This window comes from Talpa europaea, assembly GCF_964194135.1.
Source record: "Talpa europaea genome assembly, chromosome: 7".
Taxonomy (NCBI): Eukaryota; Metazoa; Chordata; class Mammalia; order Eulipotyphla; family Talpidae; genus Talpa; species Talpa europaea.
The window spans coordinates 121,149,100-121,176,099 of record NC_140074.1 but is presented as its reverse complement, the minus strand read 5'-3'; the positions used below and the strand labels follow the sequence as shown (position 1 = coordinate 121,176,099).

The window sequence follows — 27,000 nt, the reverse complement described above, 5'->3', positions numbered from 1 at the left end:
AGTTTCAGGGGTTAGACTGAAGTGAACCCCCCCTCCACACACATATGCCCACACGCACAGAGGTGCCCACCCTTCCCTCTCCTCCCTCCTGGGCAGGCTGATTGTGGAGGTTAAGAAGCACTGGCAGCATCACTTGTGATTAGTTGTTTATTTCATTAAATGATTAACGAGGCTACATTGTTTCCCAAAGGGTGTCTAATTTGTGGGGGAAACAGCTGTGGAGGAGGATGCTGGGTCTGACTCCAGCATCTGCAAGGGGTTGGGGTTTTAAGGTCCCCTCCCTCCAGCCTGCAGGGACCTTTGAGGATCAAGGAGCAGCTCCATCCTTCCCCCCACCCACCCCCTCTCCAGAAATAAAATGCTTAGCAACCCAGACTTCAGGGGGGACTGAAATTTGATCCCAGTGGTATTGGAAATGTATTAAACTTTGGGGGCTCCTCCAACTGATTTATCTTCCTAATTATGTTTGCTTTAGGCGGATATTGAAATGCATTTGCATTCCCTGAGCGCTGAGCAGAGGAGCGGGAGGTGGGAAGAGGAGAGGGGGCATAAAAAACTGCACTTTGGAGGCTACAGGCCTGAGCCTGCTTTTAGCCAAAATCCAATGTGGAAAAGAGAAGTCACTTGACCCCAAATCCCAAGTGAAAGGTATGAAGGGTCAGCCCTTTGACAATCCACTGAGCCACCTAGCTGTCTGGGAGCGCTGGCCCTTTCTGGCACCCTTAATCCAAGACTCAGGGCCTTTGAGGGGGGTGAGTCCCAGAGGCAGTCCCTAACCAGGTCTCTGTGAGTATGGGATGGCCAGTGGGTTTGAAGCTGTCCTAGAATTCTTTTTTTTTTTTTTTTTTTGGTGGGACCTTGCCGGTGGCCGGGCATCGAACCGGCACTGCAGAGGCTGCAGGCAGCCTCGCAACCCAGTGCTTAACTGCTGCGCCACCAGGGGAGGCCCTGTCCTAGAATTCTTGAGACTGAGATGGGCCAGGACAGGGTCCTGCAGGAGAGGAACGGAAAGGGGTATCTGATGAGCCAGGAGTGGGTGGGATTTCCTGTCCTGAGACCGGGCTGTAGACATAGTGAAAGGACAAACTATTTGAAATGACACCTCTAGGAGCTCCAGCCTGTGTCACCTCATCCAGATAGCCATCTACCTGAAAACCAAATCTGGTCACTTCATTCTCTGCTTGAAATCCTGGTGGTTCCTCTCATCCTCAGAATGAAATCCTGGTACCTCTGTGGGCCCCGCAGTGGCCTCAATGTAACTTCCCAGCTTGTCTTGTGCCCTCCCCACTAAGGCAGGCCACACTGCCTGCTCCTTCTCATCTCCACATGTGTGCACATGCCATCCCCTCTGCCCAGAGGGCTTCCTACATCTTCACTGCCTGGCAAACTCCTCACCCTCAGGACCGGGCCCAGAGGACTGGTTCCCAAGAACACAAGTCGCTCCCCAGCCAGGCACCTTCACACCTGGGTTACCTCTTTCCCCCACTGGGCTGTCCTCCAGAGCACAGACTGGTCCTTTCAGAATCCCCAGCCCGTGCCTGGCACACAGTTGGTGTTCAGTATGTATCTGCTGAATGAGGGACAGGCTGTGAAATGGGGGTTCCTGGAGGGTCCCAGCAGATGGGAGGGGAAGGTCTGTGTTCTCTCCCACAGTGTGTCTGGAAATGATGACTGGGACTGGGGTAGGGGAGGGCCAGAGATGGTTCTTGGGGGAGAATGTCACCGAAAAGAGGCCAGTGGGACCAGAGCCAGAGAGGGAATACAGGACAATGTGAAACCAGACTCCCAAGAAAACAGACCAGCTCTGTCTTTCCTGAAAACAAGTGCTCCCACCAGCCCCTCCACCAGCTTTCCTTCTCTAGGGGGTGGGGTGGAGGATGACCCTAAACTCACAGCTGATGCTCCCTCCATAATCCCATTTGGGATGGAAAGGGCAAGAGCCCCTGCTCTGAGGAGACCCCCACAATCAAACTACTGTCCTCTTGGGAATCTTCCCTGGGCACAGGGTTGACTTCTGGGAGTGAAGGTTCCTGATGCCCTCCCCACCCCCACAAATCCCAGGGCACCTGCAGATTCCAAGTGGGGAGAGATGAGGTAGGGGTGGTGAATGAGAGGCCTGGACCACTTCCATAGACCCCACCCTACACGGGGTGAGTGTGTGTGGGGCAGCTGAGTGGCATAATGAATAGCACAGCGATGGCCTTAGGGTTGTCTGGCCCCTGAACTGAGATGAATATTCCCAAGATGTCTCAGCCCCCAACCTATGGCTCCTAAAAAGACATTGCTGACCTGGCCCACAGGTCCTTCCTCTGCTCCCTATCTCTGTGGACACAGATAGGAAAGTTCTTGATGACTAACTTTCCCTCCTGCTGCTAGAGATTGGTAGATTGTGGGTTTTTGTTTTTTTTTTTAAGAAGCAACAAACTAAAGCCAGAGCCGTTTTCCAAGGACAAGGGCTTTATTGGGGACTGTTGGGGAGGGGAGGGGAGGAGCTAGAGTTGGTGGGTATAGACAGGGAGGGGCTTCTCAATTTGCTTGTAATTTAGTGCATGTTGCCTGGAGGTTAGGATGAGTGAGAACAGCTGGAGAAGTGAGAGGAGAGAAAAAAAGGGAAGGTCAGAGCACGGACACTTTCCTTAGGGAAGGAAGCCAGGACCGGGCTGTGTCACCAGGGGAAGGAAGGCACCTTTCACATTCTGAGACAGTCAAGGTCACTGCTTGATGCCAGTTTCCCCAACCCCCTCTGCCCATCCCAGCTCCTGGCCCAGATGCCAGCCCTGCTAGCTCTCTCAACTTCCTGTAGAGAGGAGGGGGATGAAGATGTGAGGAATGCTGGCACCCTCTGCTTGCAGCTCCCTGCTCAGGATCGCTCACTAGGCCCGCCCTGAAGTCAGAATCAGGAGGTCAGAAGCCCCAGTACAGGCAGGGGAACACGTGTGCCCTCCACCGCCCCTCCTCACACTGCCCCACCCTGGGCCCTCACATGAGGTTGCAGCTCTTGGCACGATCCTTGTGTATCTCGCCTTCGGCCACGGTCCCCCGGTCTGGCCGTCCTGCCAGCTGGGCGGATCTCTGGAGTCCCCGGCGTGAGTCGGTACGGCGAAGCTGCCTATGGCCACGGCCAAGGGAAGCCACTGTGGCCACATGGAAGACGTCCCTGACGCTGCGCTCGGAGGACCGGGAGGAGCACTCCACATAGGACACGGCCCCCACCTGCTTGGCCAGCACAGTGCCCTAGAAGGGAAGTGGACAGAGGAAGTTATGGGCTTAGCCTGCAGCACAGCAAGGATAGGGAGGCAAGGGGTCAGGTCAGAGGCCAGGGCAAGGGAAGAGCCAAGTGGGTGTTTTTAAATCAGAGATTAAAAGGGGCAGTTCTCGGCTGAGACTAGGTCAGGGGTCAAGGGTGCCCACCTGCTCATGTGTAACAGGGATAAGCCTCTGCTTGGACAGTTCCCTCAGTGTGGCCAGGTCCGTCCGCATGTCCAGTTTACAGCCAACCAGCACAACCTTGGCATTGGGGCAAAACTCCTGAGTCTCACCTTGCCACTAGGGAGAAGAAATCGTTATGGAAGAGTAGGAGGCTCTGTGTGAACCCCTGTTTCACACAGGAGTATGCCCCTTCTCACCACATGCAGAAACCTGCACCCCCTCTGGACTCTCCCATGAGAAGAGATGGGAATAGTGGGCTTGGGTTGAAGGCAAGATGGGGTGCTAGGAGAGGGAGGAGAGGACAGGGGTGGGGCTGTAGGCTTGGGGGCCCTGCTTCATGCAGGGTCTGCCAGCCTCTAACCTTCCCATGCCCACCACCTTTCCCAGATTTGTTTCTGGGAAGATCAATTCTGACCTCCCCTCCCCCACCATGGAACCATGACTGCCTTAGCTGACTTAGGTCCTTTCGCCAGGGCTTTTCTCATGGAAAGAGAGTTCCGGATTGGAGACCCCAGGGATTTCCAGGGTCCTGGAGCAGTATCCCTGTCCCCTGTATGGGGCTCCCGCATCCAAGGTGGACAGAGTGAATAAGGAATCCCTTGAGTACTTACTTCGCCCAGATCACCCTTCAACTACCCAGATGCCTATCCAGCAGTGAGAGTTTATTTCCAGGATACAGAGGGTAGGAGAACAGGGGAAGATAAAAGCTTCACACATGGCTAATGGCCATGCCCCACTTCCTCCTCCTGCCTACTCTGTGTCAGGTCCACAGTTTCTGGTCCCCTTCAGTCTAGCTGCTCTGTTTCCCCAGGGTCCCAACCTTCTTGAGGACACTGTCCAGAGTTTCTGGTCGGCTAATGTCGAAGCAGATGAGCACAGCGTCTGAATCAGGATAGGCCAGGGGCCGGACATTATCATAGTAAGAGGAACCTGAAAGAAAACAGAGAGGGAACACACGAGGGTCCTGAGTGGGTGGGAGGCCTGGAAGGGAATGGGAGACTTAGCAATCCTGGTCAAGGGATGCCAGGAACAGATCATGGAAAAGAGTAGTTATTAATACCCATCAGGGAGTCCATGGAAGGGAGCAGAAGGCAGGAAACAGTTCTCTGCTTCCCTAGGGATTACTCTAAAAAGTATTTCTTAATCGTTTCTGTGTCTTTGAGAAGACACACATTCTCACAAAATTTTGCATGTGCTATCTGGGCTTTGACAGACATCTTCCAAAGTCCTCCAGGGAAGCCAAGTAAAAATAAAAATCCTCCTCCATTTTTTTTTGGGGGGGGGATGGAGGGGAACAGCAAAGCTCTCCCACCCTCTTGGGACTGATCTGAGATTTCTAGTTAAATCTAGAGAAGCAGTTCCTCCCCCTCCAAGAGCTTCTAAATGTCTTTCCAAAATCTAGTCCCATCTCCTAAGGAACATGTTTCAACGTAAAAGCCATTCCTTCTCAACTTTCCCAGGTAGGCAGAATCCAGCTGAGGGGATGGACACTGGGCTTTCTCCTCCAGGAGGTCGTTTCTATGTGTCTTGGCAAGCTCTCCCTCAGTTTCCCTGACTTACAGCAGAAATTTGATTTTCCTTCCTCCTAGAATTGGATAGGCTGAGCTAACCTAGATCCTCAGAGTCTAGCCAAAGGCAGAGTAAGGGTCCAGGTCTTGGAAGTCAGGGTGACCCCAGGGACTTGGCTACCTGAAGTGTCCCACATGTTGAGCTCAATGCGGCGCTTGTCGATCTCAAAGCTCGCGGTGTAGTTCTCAAACACGGTGGGGACATAACTCTGCAGACACGGATGGGTCAAGATGAGCTCCTCCAGCCTTCACCCCAGACAAATGCCCTCCTCACCCCCGCACCCCGTCCAGCCCAGCCCCTGGACACAAGTTGGTCTGGTGTTGGGCAAAGCGGGCAGCCGGGAGCTGCTGCCTCCGCAGAATCTCTGCCCGGCTCCCAGACCCTTTCCAGGTCCCCTTAGCCCCTCGTCCTCCCCGTCTCCGAAGATCAGGACTCCTTCCATTCCCCTAGCGCCCCCTCCGGGATCCTCGGATTCTCCCAAAGCCCATTCATCTCACCCTGCTCCCCAATTCCTCCCGCCCCAATCTTCTGCAGTCCCTCCAGAGCCCCAACGCCTGCAGCCCCTCACTCTTGTCCCTGGCTACCCCAGCGCTCGGACCCGTCCGTCCCCCGGGCCCCGGCCGCCCACCCCCGCGGCCTCAGCGCCGCCTCTGGGACGCGGGGCGCTCACCCCGGGGTAGGCGTCCTTGGCGAACACCTGCAGCAGCGCCGTCTTGCCGCACTCCGCGTCGCCTACCACCACGATCTTGCAGCGGCCGCTCTGCCCCTCCATAGTGCCGGCTACGCGCCGGCCCCCGGCGCAGCCCCCCTCCCGGGCCCCGCTGCCGCAGCTGCAGCCGCTCGGGCGGCCGCCACCGGCATCTCGCGGGCCCGCGCCGAGCCCCGCCCGGGGCCTGCCCCCGCCCCGCCCCCCGCCGGCGGCCGCGCCCCCGGCCCCGCCTCCCGCCGCGCATCGAGGGGCGGGGCCCGGGGCTGGGGGGCGGGGCCAGGGGCGGGGCGGGGCGGGGCCGGGGACCGAGGAGAGGGGACCGGATTTTAGGGCGCAGGAGTGATGTAGGGGGCCCCTCGGCTTGGGGGCTCTTCGGTGAATTTGACTTTCTTGGAGAAAGTGGGGGGCGGGGTTCGGGCCAGGTTCTGAGCGCAGGCGGAGCGGCGCCCGGCGGGCCCGGGCCTCGGCGCGCCCACGCGGGGTGCCAGGGCGCGCGCGGGGGCAGCCGCCGCTTCCAGGGCGGGAGGGGCCAGGGGTGTAGGGGAAGGAGGGAGTCTTTTTGGTTCTGTCCCCCATCTCCACGCTCATGTCCCGGCGGGGTTCTTGGGGATTTGAGGTATGGACTTCATCACATCCACCAGGACAATGATGACATCATGGCTTTTCGTCTCCATGGCAACGAATGGCCTAGTCTGGAGTTGCAGTGATTTAACGGCGGGTCTGGACTACAGGGTAGTGTGGACTGAGTTTCTCCAGCCGAGGGCAGGGTGGAATGTTTTGACGGAGCTGCGTCCTCTGGTGGATGCTTCAGGGAGACCGAGATGGGGAGGAAGCAGCAGCAGCTAGAACTGTCTATGTGATAGACTTGCTGGAACCGGAGACAAGTTCTAAAAACATTTCAGGCTTGCATCTCCATTCCATATTTTACCTTTATTTAAATATTTGATTTTTTAAGATTTATTTAATTATACATACAAGAACTGGGGTACAGGCCAGAGGTGTGGGGGGTGAGAGGATCCACCAGAGACAGAGTGGGGAACAAAACAGGCAGATCTACCGAAATACACAGCTGAGGGGAAGCAGCGGACAAATCAGGAGAGGTCTGCTGCGCCATGTGGGTCAGCTCCCTGGCCGGGGATGGAACTCGTGCTGCATTGGCTGCAGATACCTTCATAGATTGCGTCTTAACCGTTTGCACCACCAGGGAGGCCCATCTTTTACCATTTAAAAGCTCATCTTCAAATCAAGGCACTCGATTTAATTTTACCTTTACCTTGTAAAGATAACCAGAGCAATCAACGCCAATCATCACTTCACAAATGAGAAAACTGAGGCGTAACGCTTTCACAGCTAAAGGCAAATGGGAAGTTCTAAAGACTCGGTCTTCTGCTTTAAGTTAGCTACTGCAAGTCCACACGGAAAGGTCTGATTTCTGCCCCTGGCCCACCTGTGGGTAGAGTCCGAGCTTGAGGAACAACCTGGGTGGGTTCCAGTTCACAGGTGGCTGACTCCCGAAAACCTGAAGCAGGCCCAGATTTTGGGATCGTTCTTCAGACTATCTCTTAACATGTTTTTTAAATCTGCATAAGGCTTATTATGAATAAGTGGCTAAATTAAATCGCAGTTTGCACGACCCAAGCATGCCCTCGCCCTCGTCAGTCCCCAGGTGTTTCTGGTCTCCACGCTCGAGCTCCAGCCGCAGCCCCACGTCGGCCCTGGCCCTTTAAGTGAGCGCGCGAGGCTCCGCCCCCACGAGGCCCCGCCCCCGGCCCCGCCCGGCTCAGAGTCCGCAGTCTCCGGCGCTTTCGGACGCGGCCCCGCCCTCCCCAGCTGTGCACCTCGGCCCAGCTGTGCGCGCACGTCGGGACTCCCAGCCATGTCCGCGGAGAGAGAGGCAGCGGAGGCCGCCACCGCGGTGGCAACGGCTGAGACCGGGCGGGTGGAAGACGCCTCTGCGCCGCCCCCCAAAGCCGAGGCCGCCGCCGACGCGCCGCCGCCCCCGGCCTCCGGGGAGGCCGCCGCCCCCGCGTCGCCGCCGCTGCGCTGCCTGGTGCTCACCGGCTTCGGCGGCTACGACAAGGTGAAGCTGCAGAGCCGGCCGGCCGCGCCCCCGGCCCCCGGGCCCGGCCAGCTGACGCTGCGCGTCCGGGCCTGCGGGCTCAACTTCGCCGACCTGATGGCCCGGCAGGGGCTGTACGACCGGCTGCCGCCGCTGCCCATCACTCCGGGCATGGAGGGCGCGGGCGTCGTGATCGCCGTGGGCGAGGGGGTGGACGACCGCAAGGTGAGCGGGCCGCGCGGCCGGGCGGGGACAGGCGCGGCCGGGCGGGGGCACCGGGTGGGCCGGCGCCGGGGGTGTGGCCGGGTCGGGTTCTGGTACCGGCCCGGGCGGTCGGGCGCGGGCAGGAGCGCGTGTTCGGAGGCTCCTGGGGATCTGCGCTCGTGCTCGGGGGAGAGGGGCGGAGATGGAGTTGCCGGCGCCTCCGCAAACATGTTAATTGTCACCCTCGCCCCGCAGCGGCGGTGCGGACGGGCGGGGAACAATGAGGCGGCTGCGCGCATGCGCACACAGGCCCCCCGCCACCTGGCTGAGCCCGCACCTGTGCCCCCATCCACCCAACACGCCGCGGGTAATGGTGGCGCCACGGCTGGTGCCCCTTACCCGCGGCTCTCGAGCGGTAGTCGAAGTTGGGCGGGGGCGCATGGCGGTGCCAGAGCCCTAGTCACATGCAGCCCCGTGGCCTGTGGGGGTGTGTGGCGGCCCCTCCCAGAGCAGGGCCGGCGAGGCACGCCCATCGCCGAGGAAGGGGCCTCCCCGCTCCCCGGCCCCCCTTACGTTGCGAGTCTGGTGTTTGGGTGGGGGAGGCGGGATTGGGTCTCTGGATCTTTGTCTTGGGCTCTCCCGTGACTGCAATATCGCCTCCTCCTCCTGTGACTCAGCCAGCGGGCCCTGACCCAGGCCTGCCCTGGGGAATGTTCCGGCAGAACTGCCTCTGCCTTCCTGTCAGAAGACAGACCCCTGCCCAGAAACCAGGATGGTGCCCACTGGGGCCCGGGTGGGGGTGTGGGGTGGGGGTGTGGCGTCGTGAACAGGTTGGCCCAGATCTACCAGTCCTTTTCTCCTTTTGGTTATCATTAATCTTGGCCACAACCCCGGACACCCCAGAGTTCCAAATGACCAACTTTTGAGACCTGGGGTGAGGCCTTTGCCACTACGTCATTTGTTTAGGGGTTTCTTTTCAATTCAGGCCCCTGTCAGAGAGGCCTCTCAGACACAGGCTTGTTTTGCTGGACCTGCCAATCCCAGATCCCAGAGCTGGAATTCTTGGATTTTCTTGTACATGCAAACAGCCCCTTCTTAAAGGGCTTGTCCCTGAATTTATCTCTGTTCCCTGACTTCTAAATAATCCCACTCTTGGGACGGTGCTAAGAGGAATTTTGTGTTCGGGTGGGCTGAGCAGGGAGTTACTGTAGTTCATGTTACTGCTGAAGGCCACCCACCTGACCTCCCTCCCCATACTTTCCGCTCAGTAAATACAGGATATCCTGTCCAGGGCACAAATCTGATGTAAGAGGCTGGATTCTGTGGGTAGGGCCTTCCCTCTCTCCCTAGCTCCCTCCTGATATCTGGGTTGGGGAGGGGTCATGGCCCTGCCCTGTGATGGGCTGGGGGGTGGGCATTTACTTGGGTAAGTGAACCATGTTCTGGGGCAAATCTGGGATGGGCCTTGACCTGAGCTGTGTTTTCCAACTCTCCTTGGTTGTTTCTGAGTCTGTTAGTCCTGAGTTCTGCGGTGGAGGGCTTCCATTTGCCAGACCTCATTTGAAGCCAGGGCCTTCAGGGAAAGATCCCAGCCTGCCCTCAGTCCTGGTCAGCAGAGTATAGGTGCGTGAGGACATGAAAAGTGTACCTGTGGGAGTGCCATCCCCTGTCCCTGTGCATCCCTAGTATTGTTAATATACAGAAATCCCATCATTCCTGGCAGGGAACAAGACTGACCCAGGTTGTCCTGGAGCAGCACCCACATCTCCCACTCCATGTTCTTTATAGAGTGAGGAGAGGCCTTTTCTGTGCCCTCCCCTGTGGCTCCAGTTGCTAAGCTAGAGGAAAAGATTCTGTTTCCTTTGCCCCCTTTCTCTCCAAATAGGAGACTCATGAACTCAGAGAAGGGAAAAATGCCTTTTCCTGGTCGGTGGGTGGGTCTGGTGGCTCTCCTGGTCCACCAGCCTTCCTCCCATCTCTGGGGGAGGGTGTTTTCTGGGTCCCCAGTGCTGGCTCAGTTTTCTTTCTTTTTAAAGATTTATGTATTTGTTTATGTATACAAGAATCGGGGTACAGGCCAGATTTGCGGGAGGGTGAGAGGACTCACCAGAGACAGAGCAGGGAACAGAACAGGCGGACTAATGAAATACACTGCTGAGGGGAGCAGCGGGTGAGACAGGAGAGGTCTGCTGCACCATGTGGGACCCTCGCCCGCCAGCCGGAATCAAACCGGTGCTGGAATGGAACCGGCGCTGCAGAGGCTGTGGACAGCTTCACAGTGTGGCGCTGAACTGCCTGGGCCACCAGGGAAGGCCCCCCCCTTTTTTTTTTTTAAAGATTTATTTATTTATGCATACAAGAACTAGGGTACAGCCCAGAGATGTGGGGGGGGGGGGTGAGAGGATTCCCCAGAGACAGTGGGGAACAGAACAGGCAGATTGACCGAAGTACACTGCTGAGGGGAGCAGAGGGCGAGTCAGGAGAGGGGTGCTGGGCCATGTGGGTTGCCCCTTGGCCGCCCGGGGATCGAACTCGTGCTGCAGAGGCTGCAGATTGCCTCACAGTGCAGTGCTTAATCCCTTGCGCCACCAGGGAGGCCCGCTGGCTCAACTTTCAAGAGGTGACTGTACCCAGCCCTAATGGCTCAGGGACCTTTGTCTATGCTTTGGCATGGTACTTACAACATACTGCCCTCTTCTTTCAGTTACTAGGCCAGTGACTTCCCCTCCTTGTTAGTGTCATTATTATGATTACTATTATTACCTAACACTTCCAAGTTTTCACCATGTTCTAGGTATTGGGCTGAAAAATCACTGAATGATTGGTTTTTCTGCCATTTAATCCTTGTAACTCCCCTATTTTACAAATAGAAAAACAAAGAGAGTCAAAAAGGTAAAGGGTCTCCCTGGTGGCGTAGGGGTTAATGCTCAGGGCGATCCCCAATGAGAACTGAGTTCCATCCCAGGACAGGGAGTTAACCCACATATGGCGCAGCAGACCTCTCCTGACTCACCCACTGCTCCCCTCAGCAGTGTATTTCAGTCAATCTGCCTCTTCTGTTCCCCGCTCTTGTCTCTGGTGAATCCTCTCACCCCCCCCAACCCCCCCACCCGCCCCCCGCACCTCTGGCCTGCATCCCAGTTCTTCTACAAAATAAATATTAAAAAAAAAAAAAAAGGTTAAGTAGGTTTTTTTGCTCAAGGTTACACCGCCAGTAAATAGTGGAGCCCATTTTTTTTTTTTTTCCTTTTTGGAGCCTCTTTTTTTAAACTGAAGCAGTCTGCTTTCTTCAACAACACTTCATGCTGCCCTAACTGTAGGCTTCTTGCATTCAGGGATCTTACACAATAGTGAAGTATACATGCAAAATGGAGATAAGGGTGGTATCTGTCTCAAAAAGCTGGTGTAACAATTAATAGAGTTTCTGTGTATAAAGCGCTTGCAGTAGGACCTGACCCGTTGCAAGCACTTAGTAAAGCTAGGTTGTTATTGTTTTGGATGATGTATTATTCTTATTGCTGTAACTACTGCTGCTTCTATAGCTGCTTCATGGCCAGGGAGAGGGTCTTGTTATAGGTCATAAATCATTTGTGGGTTAATGAATAAATGAATGACACTCTTCTTCCATTCTTCAAGGTAGGGGACCGGGTGATGGTGTTGATCCGGTCGGGCATGTGGCAGGAGGAGGTGACTGTGCCCTCAGCCCAGACCTTCCTGATGCCGGAGGCCATGACCTTTGAGGAAGCTGCTGCCTTGCTGGTCAATTATGTCACAGCTTACATGGTCCTTTTTGACTTCGGCAACCTTCGGCCTGGCCACAGTGTCTTAGTACACATGGCTGCAGGTGACAGGCCCTTCCCTTTATCCCTCCTCCTTACCCCACCCAGATTTCCTTCCAGGCCCCTTCCCTGCAGCCTGTCTGGACTGTTGTCATGGCAACACCAGGCTGCCTAGGTCTGTGGTGCCAGAGGCCTCTGCAGTGTTGCCGTGGTAACATTCAGGCACCAGGTCCAGCCTGGTGTGCTAGCCATAGCAACGTGTCCTCACCCATCACCCTCCTCCCCGATTGCTCTTCCCCCCAACTCTCGATCATGGAAATTGGACATGGGATGAGGGGAGAAAGTCTCAAATGAGCCCAGACAAAATGAAGGTGATGGGCTGGGGCCTTGAGAGGCTGAAATGGCTGGGTGACTCCATACTCCCTACTCACCAGTGTCTTGCCGCAGGGGGTGTGGGAATGGCCGCTGTGCAGCTGTGCCGTACAGTGGAGAATGTGACAGTGTTCGGAACGGCCTCAGCCAGCAAGCATGAGGTGCTGAAGGAGAACGGGGTCACACACCCCATCGACTACCATACAACTGACTATGTGGATGAGATCAAGAAGATCTCCCCCAAAGGTAGGTCAGGGAAAGTGTAGGATGGTTCAGGGCTGAGAGGGGTTCTCCAGATCTGTGGAGCTTAATGCTGTTCTTGGATCCCCTGCTCTGTGACAGGAGTGGACATCGTCATGGACCCTCTGGGTGGCTCAGATACTGCCAAGGGCTACAACCTCCTCAAACCCATGGGCAAAGTAGTGACCTATGGTAAGTAAGCGGGGGAGGTATGGGGAGGGGAAGTTAGGGAAGCAGAGTAGGTCTAAGGGCTGGGACTTAGAGGCCCAGAACTTTTTAATGAAGAACTTTTGAACTTTTGGGCAGGGACTCAGGTGTTCTGCAGAGAGCATCAGTGTTGGGGTGGCACTGGAGAGGGCTGCCTCCTGGGTACCAGCTACTGTCATTCTCTTTCACAACTTTCCATGCAAATCATGTGTTCTCTCTGTGCTCCTGTGTGGGGAGTATTCCTGAGGCAAAATCAACCAGTCTGCCTTCTGTTCTACTCACCTGGCTTCTTGGGCAAGCAGAGTATGTAGAATCTGTTTGTTAAAAAAAAAAATCTGTGTTTTATGTAAGAAATAAAGGATAGAGGAATTTTGGAGTCAGTTGGAGTCAGTTTGGGCCTGGCAGCCAGTAGCTGGGAGATTGTCCTCTCCCTCCCCGGGGCTGGTGTGGATAACTCTAGGGCCCGCAGGGGCAGACAAGCTTGGTGCAGACACCCAAGGATGTGGCCTTTCTCCTGTCCCACAGGAATGGCCAATCTGCTGACGGGCCCCAAGAGGAACCTCATGGCGCTGGCCCGTACGTGGTGGAATCAGTTCAGCGTGACAGCCTTGCAGCTGTTGCCAGCTAACCGCGCTGTGTGTGGCTTCCACTTGGGCTACCTGGAGGGCGAGGTGGAGCTGGTCAGTGGCGTGGTGGCCCGCCTCCTGACTCTCTATAACCAGGGCCACATCAAACCCCACATTGACTCCGTGTGGCCCTTTGAGAAGGTGAGTGTGATGACTCCATGGGGGGACCTGAAGACTGGGGTCCTGGGGGGACCTGAAGACCTTGAAGACTAGGGTCCCAGAGCAGGATTCCTAGGCAGAGGAGGGCTGGGCAGCACTGGGAGCAGTGTTTTTCTTCCTCTCCAGGTGGTGGATGCCATGAAGCAGATGCAGGAGAAGAAGAACGTGGGCAAAGTCCTCCTGGTGCCTGGGCCAGAGAAGGAGAACTAGGATGGGGCCTAGGAGACCTTTGGGACCTGGGGAGGGAGAAGCTGGGAAGCCGTGTGCTGGGGGCCACCAGACACTTGCATTTCATCCTCTATGGTGATGCTCTGCCCTCTCTCCCGCCTACCCCAAGGTCTCTGTGGTAATCACTCCCCTACCCTGTTCTTTCTCTTTAGTCAGGGCTGCCCCCTCTCCCCTTCCTGCCCTCTTAAGAGGTTGGGAAGTGACCACTTGGATGTCTGGGCCCTGCCAAGGGGACAGGGAGGGACAGAGGGAGGCCGCTGCTTCCTGCCCCCACCCTTTCCCCAGGCCTGCTGTGCTGCTTTTGTGCCAAGGTTAGCCAGTCCCTCCCTGTCCTGTTCTGTGTGCTTCCGCCTCTGCCCCATCTCCCCTCCTGCCCCTGCCCCACCACCTCCCCAAAGAATTGAAATGTCAGCTCAGGATGTGGGGCCAATCTGTGTGAGTCCTGCATGTGCCTGTCTTGCCCTAGTGTCCCTTCAACCCAGGTCGACCAGCACCCACCTCTGAACTCTTGTTGCCTCGTTGCATGGCCTCGTCTTCTATCCCCAACTTCTTAAGCACAATTGGGCTTCTTCCACCTCTGGATTTCCTGCCACTCTTAACCAAGGTTGCCTCTTACAGCAAGGGTGGGAATCAGACCTGCTCCCCTGAGGTCATGATTCTGTGGGAGGAACACAGACACCCCTCCCCTTCACTGAGTTCTCTGGATTTGTTCTCAGTGCCTTACCAGCGGAAAACCTGTGCTTGTGTATGTGGGGGTTCCCTGCCTCGTACCTCCTCCTCCACCTCTGTATGCCCCAGTGCCTTCCTTGTTCTGGTGGGGCTGGGGCTTTGCTGCTCCCCAGTCCCACAACACTGCCAAAATTCTGAGTGTGTGCCAATGGGTGGGGGCCAGCCCCTGGCCCTCTGGGGTCTGTGCCATGTCCTGTCTCTGGGGCTGTTATTTCTCTATGGGGTTGGGGAGGAAGAGGCTGGGGGAGCTTTCTCAGCCTTGCAGATAAGTGTGGCTTTTACCAACCAGAGCTATGAGAGGCAGTGCTGTCTGTTTTTGTTTTGGGACCAAAGTAAAACTCAAAGCACATTCCCCGTGTAGTCAAGGGAGGCCCACTGCCTTCCTAGAGCAGGAAGGTGGCTTTTCAAACTCAGCCCCAAACTTTGTTTACATGGGTGGGGAGATGGAGCAGGGCAGTAAGGGGGTGGGGTTGTTTAGGACCTGGGCTGCTGGAACCAAAGTGGAGGCTTCCTGGGGTAGGGGAGAGACTCCCTCTGCTCTTTGAGCTGGAATTAGGGAGAGGTATTGCCCCAGCAATTGCCAGTGGGAGGCAGGGGAGGGGCACAACCTCTTCATTTTCTAAATGAGGCCTGAACAGCTGAGGTTTGATTTCTGCTTTTGTGTACCCCACCCCATTACCGGAGCTGCCTTTGTGTTTGTGTCAATAAAAAGCCAAACCCTGGGTCCTGCCTGTTACCTAAGTGTTGGGGAAGGTGAGCGCTCCTAAAAGGCCAGCGCTGATAGTGGAAGCTTAGGGTTTCTTCCCAACCCCCAGCCACCTTCCCTGCCCAGTTGTTTCCTTTCATGAAATGAAATGAGGAAGACGATCACGCCATGTGGGCACTTTTACTGTTCAGCATTTCACAACTCATAATCCCTGCTCACAGTCGACCAGCAAGATCTCCCTGGTACATGGGCACCCAACCGCAGCCCCTTGTGAGAAGCTCGGCAGGGGGGTGGGGGTGATGAGAAGGGCAACTTCTAGTCCGACTAGGTGAAGACCGCCAGGCCCCGCTGTCCTGGGGTCACTACGGCCAGGGCCTCCACCTCCCCACCCCCGCGGGTGGGCTTCTGGAAGTGGATCTTCAGGATGTCGTGTAGCTCCGGGCCATCGAGGATGTCGGGAATGTTCAACACCAGCACAGACTGGGGCACTGACTGATTCCTCATCTGGAAAAGGAGCAGGGAGATGGGCCAAGGCTTTCGGGCATCAGGCTAGGAACAGAGGTCAGGGCAGGTGACGACCATGGGAGCTCAGGAAGGGGCAGGAGGGGTGGAGAGGCTGGTTGGGAAGTTTGTGAGGCTTGGGGCTCTGATTCTTCCTTGGGAAAGTTTCTGGCAAAGTCAGGGTACCTGGTCCAGCCTCCATCCTCCCTCCCCCTTCCTACTTACCTCGGCCTTCTGGATCTTCCCACTCATGTAGGGAGAGACTCTCAGAGGGACCTGCTGCCCACCCAGTGGCACTGTGAACTGGCCAATCTGGCATAGGTGCTGGGCCACTGCAGGAACAGGGAGGGTGGACCTTTACCCTCAAGGGTTCTCCTCTCCTGTAGCTTGACGCATCTGTGCCTTGACCATTTTCCGAGCACTTACCTTTCTCTTCAGCGAAGCCCAGCATGACACCTCCTTGTAGCAGTTCCCGAGTCTCCACATCACCACCCCCATTCCTGGCCTTGCCAAAGAAGATCTCTAACTTGTCCAGCAGCTCCTCCTCACTCAGCTTAAGCCCCGCAGGAAACCCACTGACCAGCACTCTCTGGCCATCCATCTGGCTGGACACCTGGGGGAGACAAGAGGGAGTGGTCCTTGCACAGCCCCACACCCCTATGCCCAGGTGCATGGTACCCCATGTGCAATCCAGGACCTGGCACTCTCACCTTGATGGTGGTCACGACAGGCAGCTCCAAGGGCTGGACCTGCAACCGCAGCCGGCATTCTTCCATGTCGATCTTATACATCTTTTGTTGCAGCACCCTTTTAGCCACTGGGTGGGGGTGTAAGGGTCAGTGCTGGGAACCTTCCAGCCTCCCTCCTCAGGCTTCCCTGGGCTCACCTTGGGGATCATCAAAGGTCACCAGAGCAGAGCCTCCAGGCAGAGGATAACAGATCCTCAGGTTAGAAACCGAAGATTTCGGTGCTTCCCCACCCTGATGAGTGTGTCCCTGGAACACCAGGGGCACTTCAGGCATTGCGAATAGGATCTAGAGGTAAGGAAAGGGAGACTGAAGCAGTCTTCAAGGGTGGAAGAGCTCCCCACTGTTTCCCAGGAGGAAAGTGTCCCCAGTTTCCTGAGATTGGTGCTGAGAACCAAGAGTAGATACATTCATTGAAATGAGCTGCCTATGTGCGTGGCTGTATGCAGGTCAAGCCTGCACTGACACTTCACATACGAGATCTTAGTACCTTAACCTGCAAGGTAGGTAACTCCACAGATGAGTATAGGCAGGTTCAAGAGTTCAAGTATCACACTCAAGGTCTCGCAGCAAGGAATGGCACTCAGAAGTGAAACTACAAGCTGCCCCGTTGTTTCTACCAGACCATAACCCCTTTTCCAGCTTACCTTGTCTTGGGAGGAGTCCCTAAGTTTCATTCTCAGCTGCTGCAGCTCCTGCAACCTCATCTTTAGTCTGGTCTGCTCCTCCCGAAGGCTACTGAGGGTCTATTAGAGCAAGGGAGTACAAACAGACATTCCTCTCCCTTTCCAGAGAATGAATGAGCCCAGGGGAAGAGGGCCCCAATTCTCGATTCCCCAGACTAGACTTGATGTTCATTCCAAGAACAAGTCAATCCCTTTACTCTGCTCTGAGTTGGTCCTGGCCCGCTTGACTGAGGGCTTGACTGTCTCCATCTCAGCCATTCTCTGAAGGGCAGGCGTCTTTGCAGCAGCCATGCCTGGCTTATCATTGCAGACCTGGAGTTTAACAAACATTGAGCTACTGCTGCAAGGTGCTGGGCACTCACACAGGGTAGTGGAAGACGAGGCTCCAGCCCTCAGGTCTGGACAACTGTACTCAAAGTAGTGGCCGATCACATGACCCCGGGCAGTAGAGTGGAGGGACAGTCCGAGGGGATGCCAAGAGGAGTGGGGCTGGACCTCCCTGGTGGCGCAGCGGTTGAGCGCTGGGTTGCGAAGCTGCCTGCAGCCTCTGCAGCCGGTTCGATCCCCGGCTGCTCCCCGGCCACCAGAGGAGGGTCCCACATGGCACGCAGACCTCTCCTGCCGCCCGCTGCTCCTCTCAGCAGTGTACCTCGGTCCTTCTGCCTGCTCTGCTCCCCGCTCTGGCTCTGGTGAATTCTCTCACCCTCCCGCGCTTCTGACTGTACCCAGTGCATGTATAAACCAAAACAAACAAACAAATAATAAATAAATAAATAAATAAGACATGCCTCTAGAAAATTAAAAAAAAAAAAAAAGAGGAGTGGGGCTTAGAGCTGTCAGTCGTGACTATTAGTGTTAGTCATAACTATTAGTTAACATTTAGTACACACTTACCATACACCAGGCACTGTACTAAGCCCTTTCTATGAATAATGTGACTCAATCCTCAAAAGAATCCTAGGACATAAATACTCTCATCTTTGTTTTATAGATGAGAAAACCAAAGCTCAGAGAGGTTAAGTGACTGCCATTCAGCCCTAGGCAATCTGACTCCACGCTGCTCATCTGTGATTCACCGTAATCAAGCCTAGAGTGGGGGAGTAATTTTCCCCACATTTCCCAACTTGTTCCTTGACTGCCACCCTTTCCTCTGTACCAAGAGGCCTTTCAGGCTGGTGTGATTTGGAAGAGTCCAGAGAGAACTGACACCACGGGCAGGGAAATGATACAGGGATACGAATAAATGCACCTTTGTTTGTGGAATGGAGCAGACCTTAGCTAGCAGAGTTCACCCTGTAGCTGGGAAGCCTGATAAATAAGGTCAGCTCAGAGAAGTGAGCTCACTGGGAAGAGGGGTTTCCATGGTCATCTGTATCCCTGGTGTTGAGCAGAGTCCCTAGCACAAAACAGTAATTTAGCAACTGTGTTCGTTGAATGAATGAATTTATAAAGGTATGGGAATGTATTTCAGAGGGCACTGAAAATCAGTGTGAGTTCATTCTATATTAAGCAGAGGAAAACTAGGACTTGACCAAATTATGCTGGTTTATGAGCAGTGAGAAAGGTACCTATTTATATGTCTCTAAATCAGAGGTTGCAAACTTAGTGCCTTTAAGTGCCAGTGTGATGATATCAGTGAGTCAAGAGAGCCAGAGTAACACATTAAGGAATGGTGGGGACTCTGACAAACTGGAAAGGGCATAACCCTGCTGAAGTATCAAACTTCTCTCAGCTCTAACGAAGTTTTTTTCCATAAGAATGTGGTTCCAGTATCCTATATCTTCCCCATTTAAAGGGAAATCATTTTTTTTTAAAGATTTATTTAGTTATTTATACAAGCACTGGGTACAGTCAGAAGCGCGGGAGGGTGAGAGAATTCACCAGAGCCAGAGCGGGGAGCAGAGCAGGGAGAAGGACCGAAGGACACTGCTGAGGGGAGCAGCGGGCGGCAGGGGAGGTCTGCGCGCCATGCGGGACCTTCCTCCGGTGGTCAGGGAGCAGCCGGGGATTGAACTAGCACTGCAGAGGCTGCGGACAGCTTCGCAACCCAGCGCTCAACCGCTGCGCCACCAGGGAGGCCCAAGGGAAATTATTTTTATTTGAAATTTTATTTCAAATTTACAAATTTTATTTGTATATTTATTTGAAAAACATGGCTCACTTTGAAAAGTATATTAAAATGAAAAGTATATGAAAAGTGAAATACATTAGTAAGCTAGGTTTAGTCCTCAGTCTGTCTTCTAACTTCAGCTTGATCTAATTACACTTAATTGAAATTCTAATTGTCAGTGCTATTTAATAATTTAATACAAAATAAAAGCTTAGTAAATAGAATTTTTAGGGTCTCCCTGGTGGTGCAGGGGTTAAAATCTCAGTGCTATCAAGCTATTGCCAGCCACTGCGGCCTGAGTGCGATTCCTGGCCAGGGAGCTGACCCCCATGGTGCAGCAGACCTCTCCTGTCTTGCCCGCTGCTCCCCTCAGCAGTGTATTTCAGTAGATCTGCCTGGTCTGCTCCCCACTCTGTCTCTGGTGAATCCTCTCACCCCCACACCTCTAGCCTACATCCCAGTTCTTGTATGCATAAATAAACCATTTTAAAAAATAGAATTTTTAAAAGAATCTTTCATGCAGGAGAGTTTAGATTTGATATCAATAGGAAGTGAGGAGCTAGTGAAGTTTTCTAAAAGGGGAAGTGAGGTAATCGACATGGTATTTGAAAGAGATCAATCTGGCAATGATAGAACGGTGAACAGAACAGTGGAAACCATGGAATGAGGAATACAAATCCTTACTCTGAGGTGGCTCTAATTCTCACTCAGTGAATGGAGTGGACCTGGGCCTCTGGCTATGGGCACCAAGGAGGAGTGTATTTTGTAAGGAAAAGCCTCCAGACTCTGTGGCTCTGTGACTGTGTTAAAATAGAGAATGCAAGTTGGCAGATGTAGGTGTGGAGGGTTTGGTACAATGCCACCTACCCAACAACCAAGGGAAGAGAGCAGGTGGTGATTGAGGGCCTGCTAAGTACCAGGCACAGCTGGGTGCCTTCTCATTGTGTCATATCACAATTGTCCTGTCTTCACTTCCCAACTGAACCTCCTCTCTTACAGGACTAAGGCTGGTTGTAGTTCCTTACTTGAATTCAACTACACAAGCTACATATTTACATGACATGATAACATGGTATCCAAATGCAAGCCAATGCCTCAACTGTGATCCACTCTACAGTGAGCTCAGGCTGATGTGACACTAAAATCTGGATATTCTGGGGGTTGATTTAAGGTTGATTTTGACCACATGCACCTTTCTGCCTTACTTCTCGAGTTTAGAACCTCACCACCCCTTAAGATCAAATCTCATGTCATCTATGTTCTCAAAGGAGAGTATTGGGAGGCAGTTTAGCATAATGGTCAAGAGCACAAACTCCAGAGCAAAACCTCCAGGCTCACATCCTCTAACAAACTGCAAATTAGTTAAAGTTCTGTGCCTTGACTTCCTCATCTGTAAAATGGACAGGAAGGCAATTTCCACACATTTATGAAATTTTGTCTGGAACAATAGTATTGGCATATAATAAGTGCTATATTAAATGTTTTCTAATAATCCCCTGTAGGGTAAGGAAAAAGTATCAGGTTTTTCTGCCCTCCCGCCATTAGGATAGATGAGGGAACCCTGTGGTCCTGAATGCATGCCTGATGGCGGGCACCTGAAGTGGGTACACCTGGGCTGAGAGACTGAGTTTATAAGGGCGGCATCATGGGGACACCAGCAGAAGCCAAGAACGAACAGAAGCCGAGAGAAGAAGAATGGAAGCAGAGAGAGCGCCAGAGAGCCCAGATAGAGTGAGGATTTGCTGGGGGCTGGGAGGACTGCCAGCCTCCGGGCCCCCCAGCACCGCTGCCTGCCATATGCCTGGTAAATCTAAATAAAAGACCTGCAAAGCCACTGAGGACTCTGACTCCTCCTTTACCCGGTCTGCATGGGATCATAGAGATCCTGCTCCGTGTCCATTCCTGCCCCTACATCCCCATTTTATTTTATTTTTCTAAAGATTTATTTTATTTATGCATACAAGAACTGGGGTGTAGGCGGAGGTACGCGGGCGAGAGGATTCACCAGAGACAGAGTGGGGAGCAGAACAGGCAGACTGACTGAAATACACTGCTGAGGGGAGCAGCGGTGTAGGGTAAGGAAAAAATGTCAGGCTTTTCTGCCCTCCCGCCATCAGGATAGATGATGGATCCTTGCAGTCTGAATGCATGCCTGATGGTGGGCACCTGGAGTAGGGTGTGGGCATAGGTAGATGGGATCCACCTAGGCTAAGACTGTGCTTTTAAGGGCGGCATCACGGGGACACCAGTAGAAGTCAAAAGAGAAGCCGAGAAAGCAGCAGCAGAAGCTGAGGGAGAGAGAGAAGGTCGGAGAGCCCAGCGTGAAGACTTGCTGGGGGCTGGGAGGTCTGCCAGCCTCCCGGCCCCCCAGCATCCCTGCCTGCCATATGCCTGGTAAATCTAAATAAAAGACCTGCAAAAACCACTGAGGACTCTGACTCCTTTACCCGGTCTGCTGGATCATAGAAAACCTGCACTATTGTAGTCCTGACCCTATAAGCGGGCAAGACAGGAGAGGTCTGCTGCACCATGTAGGTTAGCTCCAGGGCTGGGATTTCAACTCAGGCCAGTGTCTGTCCATAGCTCGATAATGTTGAGACTTTAACCCCTGAGCCACCAGGGAGGCCCTAATCCCCATTTTATAGGTGAGGAAACTTAAGTTCATTAAGGTTAACAAGTGAACCAAGGTAAGTCAGACCCAAAACTGTTAAAGACACAAGGGGCGGGGACAGGACTTGCGAGGTAGAACTCTGGGTTAGAATAGCATGTGGTAATGGCTGAAATCAAAGCCAAGAGGATGGAAGAACTCTCTGAGGGACAGAGCCTTAAAAATGTGATTTTTGAGAATATGTAGTCAGGGGTCAGGAGAGACAAAAGCATGCAGAGAAGGAAAAGGAGGAGTGGTTAGAGATTAGCACTGCCAGAGTCAGGATTGTGTAGTGTCAGAGACACAAAGGAGAATGAAGCAAGCCAAAGAAAACAGGGGCTCCGGGAAGGCTACTTGCTCACTTGCTTATTCACTCACTCATGCAACAATTAGCTTTCGGGCTTCCCCCAGGAGCCAAGGCCCTGTTTTGGGCTCTGGAACTTACAGTGAGCACAACAGACAAAGCTTTCTTGTGGGGTTTGTGGTCTACAAGCCAGACAATGAACAGGATAAGTGAAGTCTACAATGTTAATGCTAAGAGCTAAAGACAAAGCAGGGGAAGGAAGGATGGGCATGTTAAAGTACAGCTTTAAGTCGAGGTGATCAAGGTAGGGCTTGCTGAGAGATATTTCATCATATACTTGCAAGGCATGAGCAAGCCATGGGGCGGGGGTGGGGGGCAGATCCGATGCAGAAGGAATAACAAATGCAAAGGCCCTGAGGTGGGAGCTTGTCAGGTGTACCTGAGCATGTGAGTATTTGCCGTGGGGGAGAAGGAGGGCAGGGAGAGTGGTTGGAGGTGAAGTTACACAGGAAACTGGGTCAGATCATGCAAGGTCTTTTATGCAAAGTGAGGTGGGGGGGTCAATTCAGGCTTAAATGTTTACAGGTTTACTTGACTGGGGTGAACAGACTGATGCAGGGAAGGAGCAGAAGCAGGAGACTACCTCGGAGGCTACTGCTTCATCCAGGTGAGTGATGTTGGTGGCTTGGTCCAGGTGGGAGCAGTGGAGTGCAAGGGGGGAGTTAAGAGTCTAGATAGATTGAAGCTGTTGATGGATTAGTAATAAGGCGTGGAAGAAAGGGGCCTAGGATGACTCGAAGCCTTTTAACCTGAGCAGGTAGAGGAGAAAATTGCAACCTGCTGAGATGGGGAAGACTGTGAGAGGAAGGAATTTGGGGCAGAAAATTAGGGGTTTGTTTTGGATGTATTAGGTGTGAAGTGCCTGTTTGACATCCCAGTAGGGCTGCCTCTGCTGAGCTAGCATTCAGGGAACAGGCCCTGGCCAGGAATTAGCCAAATAGGGGAGATAGATAATGTCACAAAACTAAATGAGATCCGCAAGGGAGAGGGTGTAGACAGAGAAGAGACCAGGGGCTTTCTGGGGCATCCCACACTAAGAGGTCAAGAGGAACAAGGAAGAAGTAGCCAAGGAGAATGCAGGGGAGTGGCTAGTGAGATTCGGGGAGAGCAAGAGGGAGACCATATTTCAAGGTGGAGGAGCTAGTAGTGGTGCCAACACAGTGGCTAACAGGCCGGGTAAGAGGATTGAGAATGATCACTGAGACTGAGGCAGCAGAAAAAGTCCTATTTATCAAAGGAAATGGTCAGAAGTTCACATACAAGGATTATTATTATTTAAAAAAAATTTTTTTTAATTTATGCATACAAGAACTGGGATGAGGCCAGAGATGCGGGGGTTAAGAGGATTCACCAGAGACAAAGTGGGGAGCAGATTAGGCAGATCGACTGAATCACACGGGTGAGACAGGAGAGGTCTGCTGCACCATATGGGTCAGCTCCCTGGCCAGGGATGGAACTCATGTTGCATTGACTAGTGATAACTTGATAGCACTGAGACTTTAACCCCTTTAACTTCCTCCTGTCTACTGCAGTCCCCCCTTTCCTGACCCATGAACACTTTACTCATACTAAACGAACTTCTGTGAGAACTGGTCCCCCATTTAGCCTGTTGGCATTGACCCCAGCACCGGGCCTGGCATGTACCAGTCACTCAACAGAGAGCTGTTGGGTGAATGAGCCTCATCCCCTCTTCAGTTCCTTTATATTTTCCCTCCCTGATGCTACCGGACCTGTTACATACATGTGGGCTCCTCATTGGAAAATTTTCATTTGTCCCTAAAAGACCACATGCTCGAGTCAGCCTGCCTGGTTCCAAATCCACGTTCTGATTTGGCCCTGGCTGAGTCCCATTTTCTTATCTATAACAGAGCTTGACAGATAGCAAGTGACCCATGCAATACCTGTTTGTTGTTAATATTATCAACCTTTCAGAACCCCAGTTCCCAGGACAATCTTAGTTCACCCCCCCACCACACTCCTACTACCTCTTTGCTAAAACTACTCCCCTAAGGATGTTTACATGTTAAAAAGGAAGAAAGAAATGTGGGTTCAGGAAACTTTTTAACTATATTTCCAAAAAAAAAAAAAACACACCAAGTTCATTATTGAGACACAATAATAACATTTTGGTGTCTGTCTTTCCAGAGCTTTTTATGTGGCTTTATGCATTAATAAATATCCTTATGAATTAAAATCGTAAAGTTAAAATTTTAATTAGAGCAGGAGTTATACTTTATAATATAAACTTTTATATTTTGCTTTTTGAATTTATGAGTCATTTTCTATGTTGTTAAATGTTCTTCATTAGTCCTTTAATTGCTACATAATATTTTATGTTTATTTAGCTAGTCTTCTATTTTGATCATGTCAATTGCTTTTTTTTTTCCTATTGTAAACAAGACTACAGTAATAATCCTCGTGGGCCTTCCTGGTGGCACAGGGGTTAAAGACAGCACTATCAAGCTTTCGCCAACCACTGCAGCACTAGTTTGAGCCAGAGCTGGCCAGGGAGCCTCCCACATGGCAGCAGACCTCTCCTGTCTTGCCTACTGCTCCCCTCAGCGGTGTATTTCAGTGTGTCTGCCTGTTCTGCTCCCCACTCTGTCTCTGGTAAATCCTCTCACCCCCTACACTTCTGGCCTACACCCCAGTTCTTGTATGCATAAATAAATTTTTTTTTTTAAAAGAAAAATCCTGAAAGTTTTGGGGTCACAGAACCCTTTGAATAGCTAATGAAACTGAATTCTCTCTCCGAAAAATGCACATTCACACAAGGAATTAATGGAGCTCCTGTGGTGCAGGTTATAGACCTGCCTTTGAGGCAATGACTAGGGAGCAACTCCGAAGCGGGGAGGAAATCCTAGCAGTTTGTCCCCAGAACGTCAGTAGATCTGAGATGAGCAGGGAGAGACTTGTCCGTTAGACCTCAAGACACCAGCAGACACCCAGCCTCAAAGCAAGAGCGCTCCTCTGCAGCTCCCACCCCAAACACATTCCTCCTCACTTACGACTTCTTGGGCCATTGCCATGGGCCTGGGGTCCAGTTGGAAAGAGCCAAGGCTTCAGGGCTGGGCACAAAGTGGCAGGGTCCACCAAAACTAAACTACCTTCTGAGGCCTGTTGGTGTACACACTTCTGAGCCCCACCGTTCACAACCAGCTCTTTACTTGCACTTTCATTTCTGAGAACTCTGCCTTCAGTGTTCACACCCACCCTAGATGATATCCCCTCCCCTGGGAGGGGCCTTCATAGCTTTGAGGCCTCACGCAGGATAAGCTATACTAGAAGCAATTGCAAAGTGAAAGCAGGCTCCTGTTGCCCTTCATTCTCAGTCTATCAGGCTCCGCACAAATCCATTGGTAGAATTTTGTCTGCTTTTGTTAATGGGTGTTTCCCAAGAGCCTAGAAAGATGCTGGGTTCAGGCAGACATTACCAGTTGCATGAGAAATAACATCAAGGCAGATAAAGCCCCTCCACCACTTGTTGGTAATTGTGTTAAGTGCCCAATACTGATTGCTTTACAGGTAATTGTGTTAAGTGCCCAATGCTTTACAGGTTAACTATATGTGTGTGTATATACACATACATATATTTTAAAAAAGATTATTTTTTAAATTTAAATTTTATTTTATTTAATTCTTACATCTTTTTTCATCTTTGCACAATGTATTTTCATTTTGGTTATATTCCCCATACAATTGCACCTCCCCCCTTATTTTGACTCTAGTCCTTCCTTTCCCCGCCCCTCCCTCCCCCCTACCCAGTGTGTCTCTGGTTTATAGTTGCTTGTTGATAAAAAGATTTATTTATGCACACAAGAGCTGGGGTACAGGCCAGAGATGCGGGAGGTGAGAGGATCACCAGAAACAGAGTGGGGAACAGAACAGGCAGATTGACAGAAATACACTGCTGAGGGGAGCAGTGGGCAAGACAGGAGAGGTCTGCCTTGCCATGTGGGTTTCTCTCTGGCAGGCAGTGATCGAACTCGTGCTGCAGATAACTTCACAGTGCTGTGCTTAATCCCTTTGCGCCACCAGGGAGGCCCTATATATATATTAAAGATTTATTTACTTACAAGAACTGCGGAACAGGCCAGAGGGTTGTACCCAGTGCATGTATAAACAAAACAAACAAAAAAACAGGCAGGGGGTGAGAGGATTCACCAGAGACAGAGTGGGGAACAGAACAGGCAGACTGACTGAAATACACTGCTGAGGGGAGCAGCGGGTAAGACAGGAGAGGTCTGCTGCACCATGTGGGTAGCTCCCTGGCAGGCAGGTGATGGAACTCATGCTGCAGATAACTTCACAGTGCTGTGCTTAATCCCTTGTGCATGAGGGAGGCCCCAACTCAATGCATTTTTAAGATTTTATTTATACATACAAGAATTGAGGTGTAGACCAGAAGTGTGGAGGGTAAGAGGATTCACCAGAGAAAGTGGGGAGCAGGACAGGCGAATCTACTGAAATACTCTGCTGAGGGGAGCAGCAGGCAAAACAGGAGAGGTCTGCTACACCATATGGGTTAGCTCCCTGGATGGGGGCTGCAATTGTGCCTCAGAAGCTGGTGATAGCTTGAAGTGCTGAGACTTTAACCCCTGCATCACCAGGGAGACCCAGGTTTACTCAATCTTTAAAACCCCAGGGAGGGGGCCTCCCCAGTGGCGCACAGCGGTTGAGCGCTGGGTTGCGAAGCTGCCCGTGGCCTCTGCAGCGCCGGTTCGATCCCCGGCTGCTCCCGGCCGGTTCGATCCCCGGCTGCTCCCCGGCCACCGGAGGAGGATCCCACATGGCGCGCAGACCTCTCCTGCCGCCCGCTGCTCCCCTCAGCAGTGTACCTCGGTCCCTCTGTCTGTTCTGCTCCCCACTCTGGCTCTGGTGAATTCTCTCACCCTCCCGCGCTTCTGACTGTACCCAGTGCATGTATAAA

The 27,000-nt window shown here is 52.9% G+C and overlaps 3 protein-coding genes across 3 annotated transcripts; 1 reads left to right on the top strand and 2 right to left on the bottom strand.

The window, feature by feature from the left end:
• Window positions 1–2,437: 2,437 nt before the first annotated feature.
• RND2 (Rho family GTPase 2) lies at window positions 2,438–5,770 on the bottom strand (the record flags this gene model as incomplete). The annotated part of the gene is made up of 5 exons (XM_084236503.1): window positions 2,438–3,234; window positions 3,412–3,546; window positions 4,250–4,359; window positions 5,119–5,206; window positions 5,669–5,770. 5 exons carry the CDS (start codon window positions 5,768–5,770, stop codon window positions 2,980–2,982), a joined length of 690 nt encoding a protein of 229 aa, XP_084092629.1. The 3' UTR covers window positions 2,438–2,979.
• A 1,813-nt stretch (window positions 5,771–7,583) lies between these two features.
• VAT1 (vesicle amine transport 1) lies at window positions 7,584–13,563 on the top strand (the record flags this gene model as incomplete). The annotated part of the gene is made up of 6 exons (XM_084236213.1): window positions 7,584–7,991; window positions 11,607–11,814; window positions 12,197–12,367; window positions 12,464–12,553; window positions 13,094–13,335; window positions 13,480–13,563. 6 exons carry the CDS (start codon window positions 7,584–7,586, stop codon window positions 13,561–13,563), a joined length of 1,203 nt encoding a protein of 400 aa, XP_084092339.1.
• Window positions 13,564–15,194: 1,631 nt separating this feature from the next.
• On the bottom strand, window positions 15,195–25,213 carry IFI35 (interferon induced protein 35). Its single transcript, XM_084239419.1, has 7 exons — window positions 25,079–25,213; window positions 16,911–17,009; window positions 16,404–16,551; window positions 16,228–16,334; window positions 15,944–16,130; window positions 15,743–15,849; window positions 15,195–15,520 (listed from the first exon to the last, which is right to left on the bottom strand). The coding sequence occupies exons 1-7, from the start codon at window positions 25,097–25,099 to the stop codon at window positions 15,341–15,343; spliced, it is 849 nt and encodes a 282-aa protein (XP_084095545.1). The 5' UTR covers window positions 25,100–25,213; the 3' UTR covers window positions 15,195–15,340.
• Between the last annotated feature and the right edge of the window lie 1,787 nt (window positions 25,214–27,000).

Excerpts from the sequence above, each read along its gene's own strand:
- IFI35 (XM_084239419.1), bottom strand. The coding sequence starts at position 25,099 with ATGGCAATGGCCCAAGAAGTC. Across the intron at positions 16,552-16,910 it reads GGGACTCCTCCCAAGACAAG|ATCCTATTCGCAATGCCTGA; the intron begins GTAAGCTGGAAA and ends CCTTACCTCTAG. Across the intron at positions 15,850-15,943 it reads GGGCTTCGCTGAAGAGAAAG|TGGCCCAGCACCTATGCCAG; the intron begins GTAAGTGCTCGG and ends CTGTTCCTGCAG.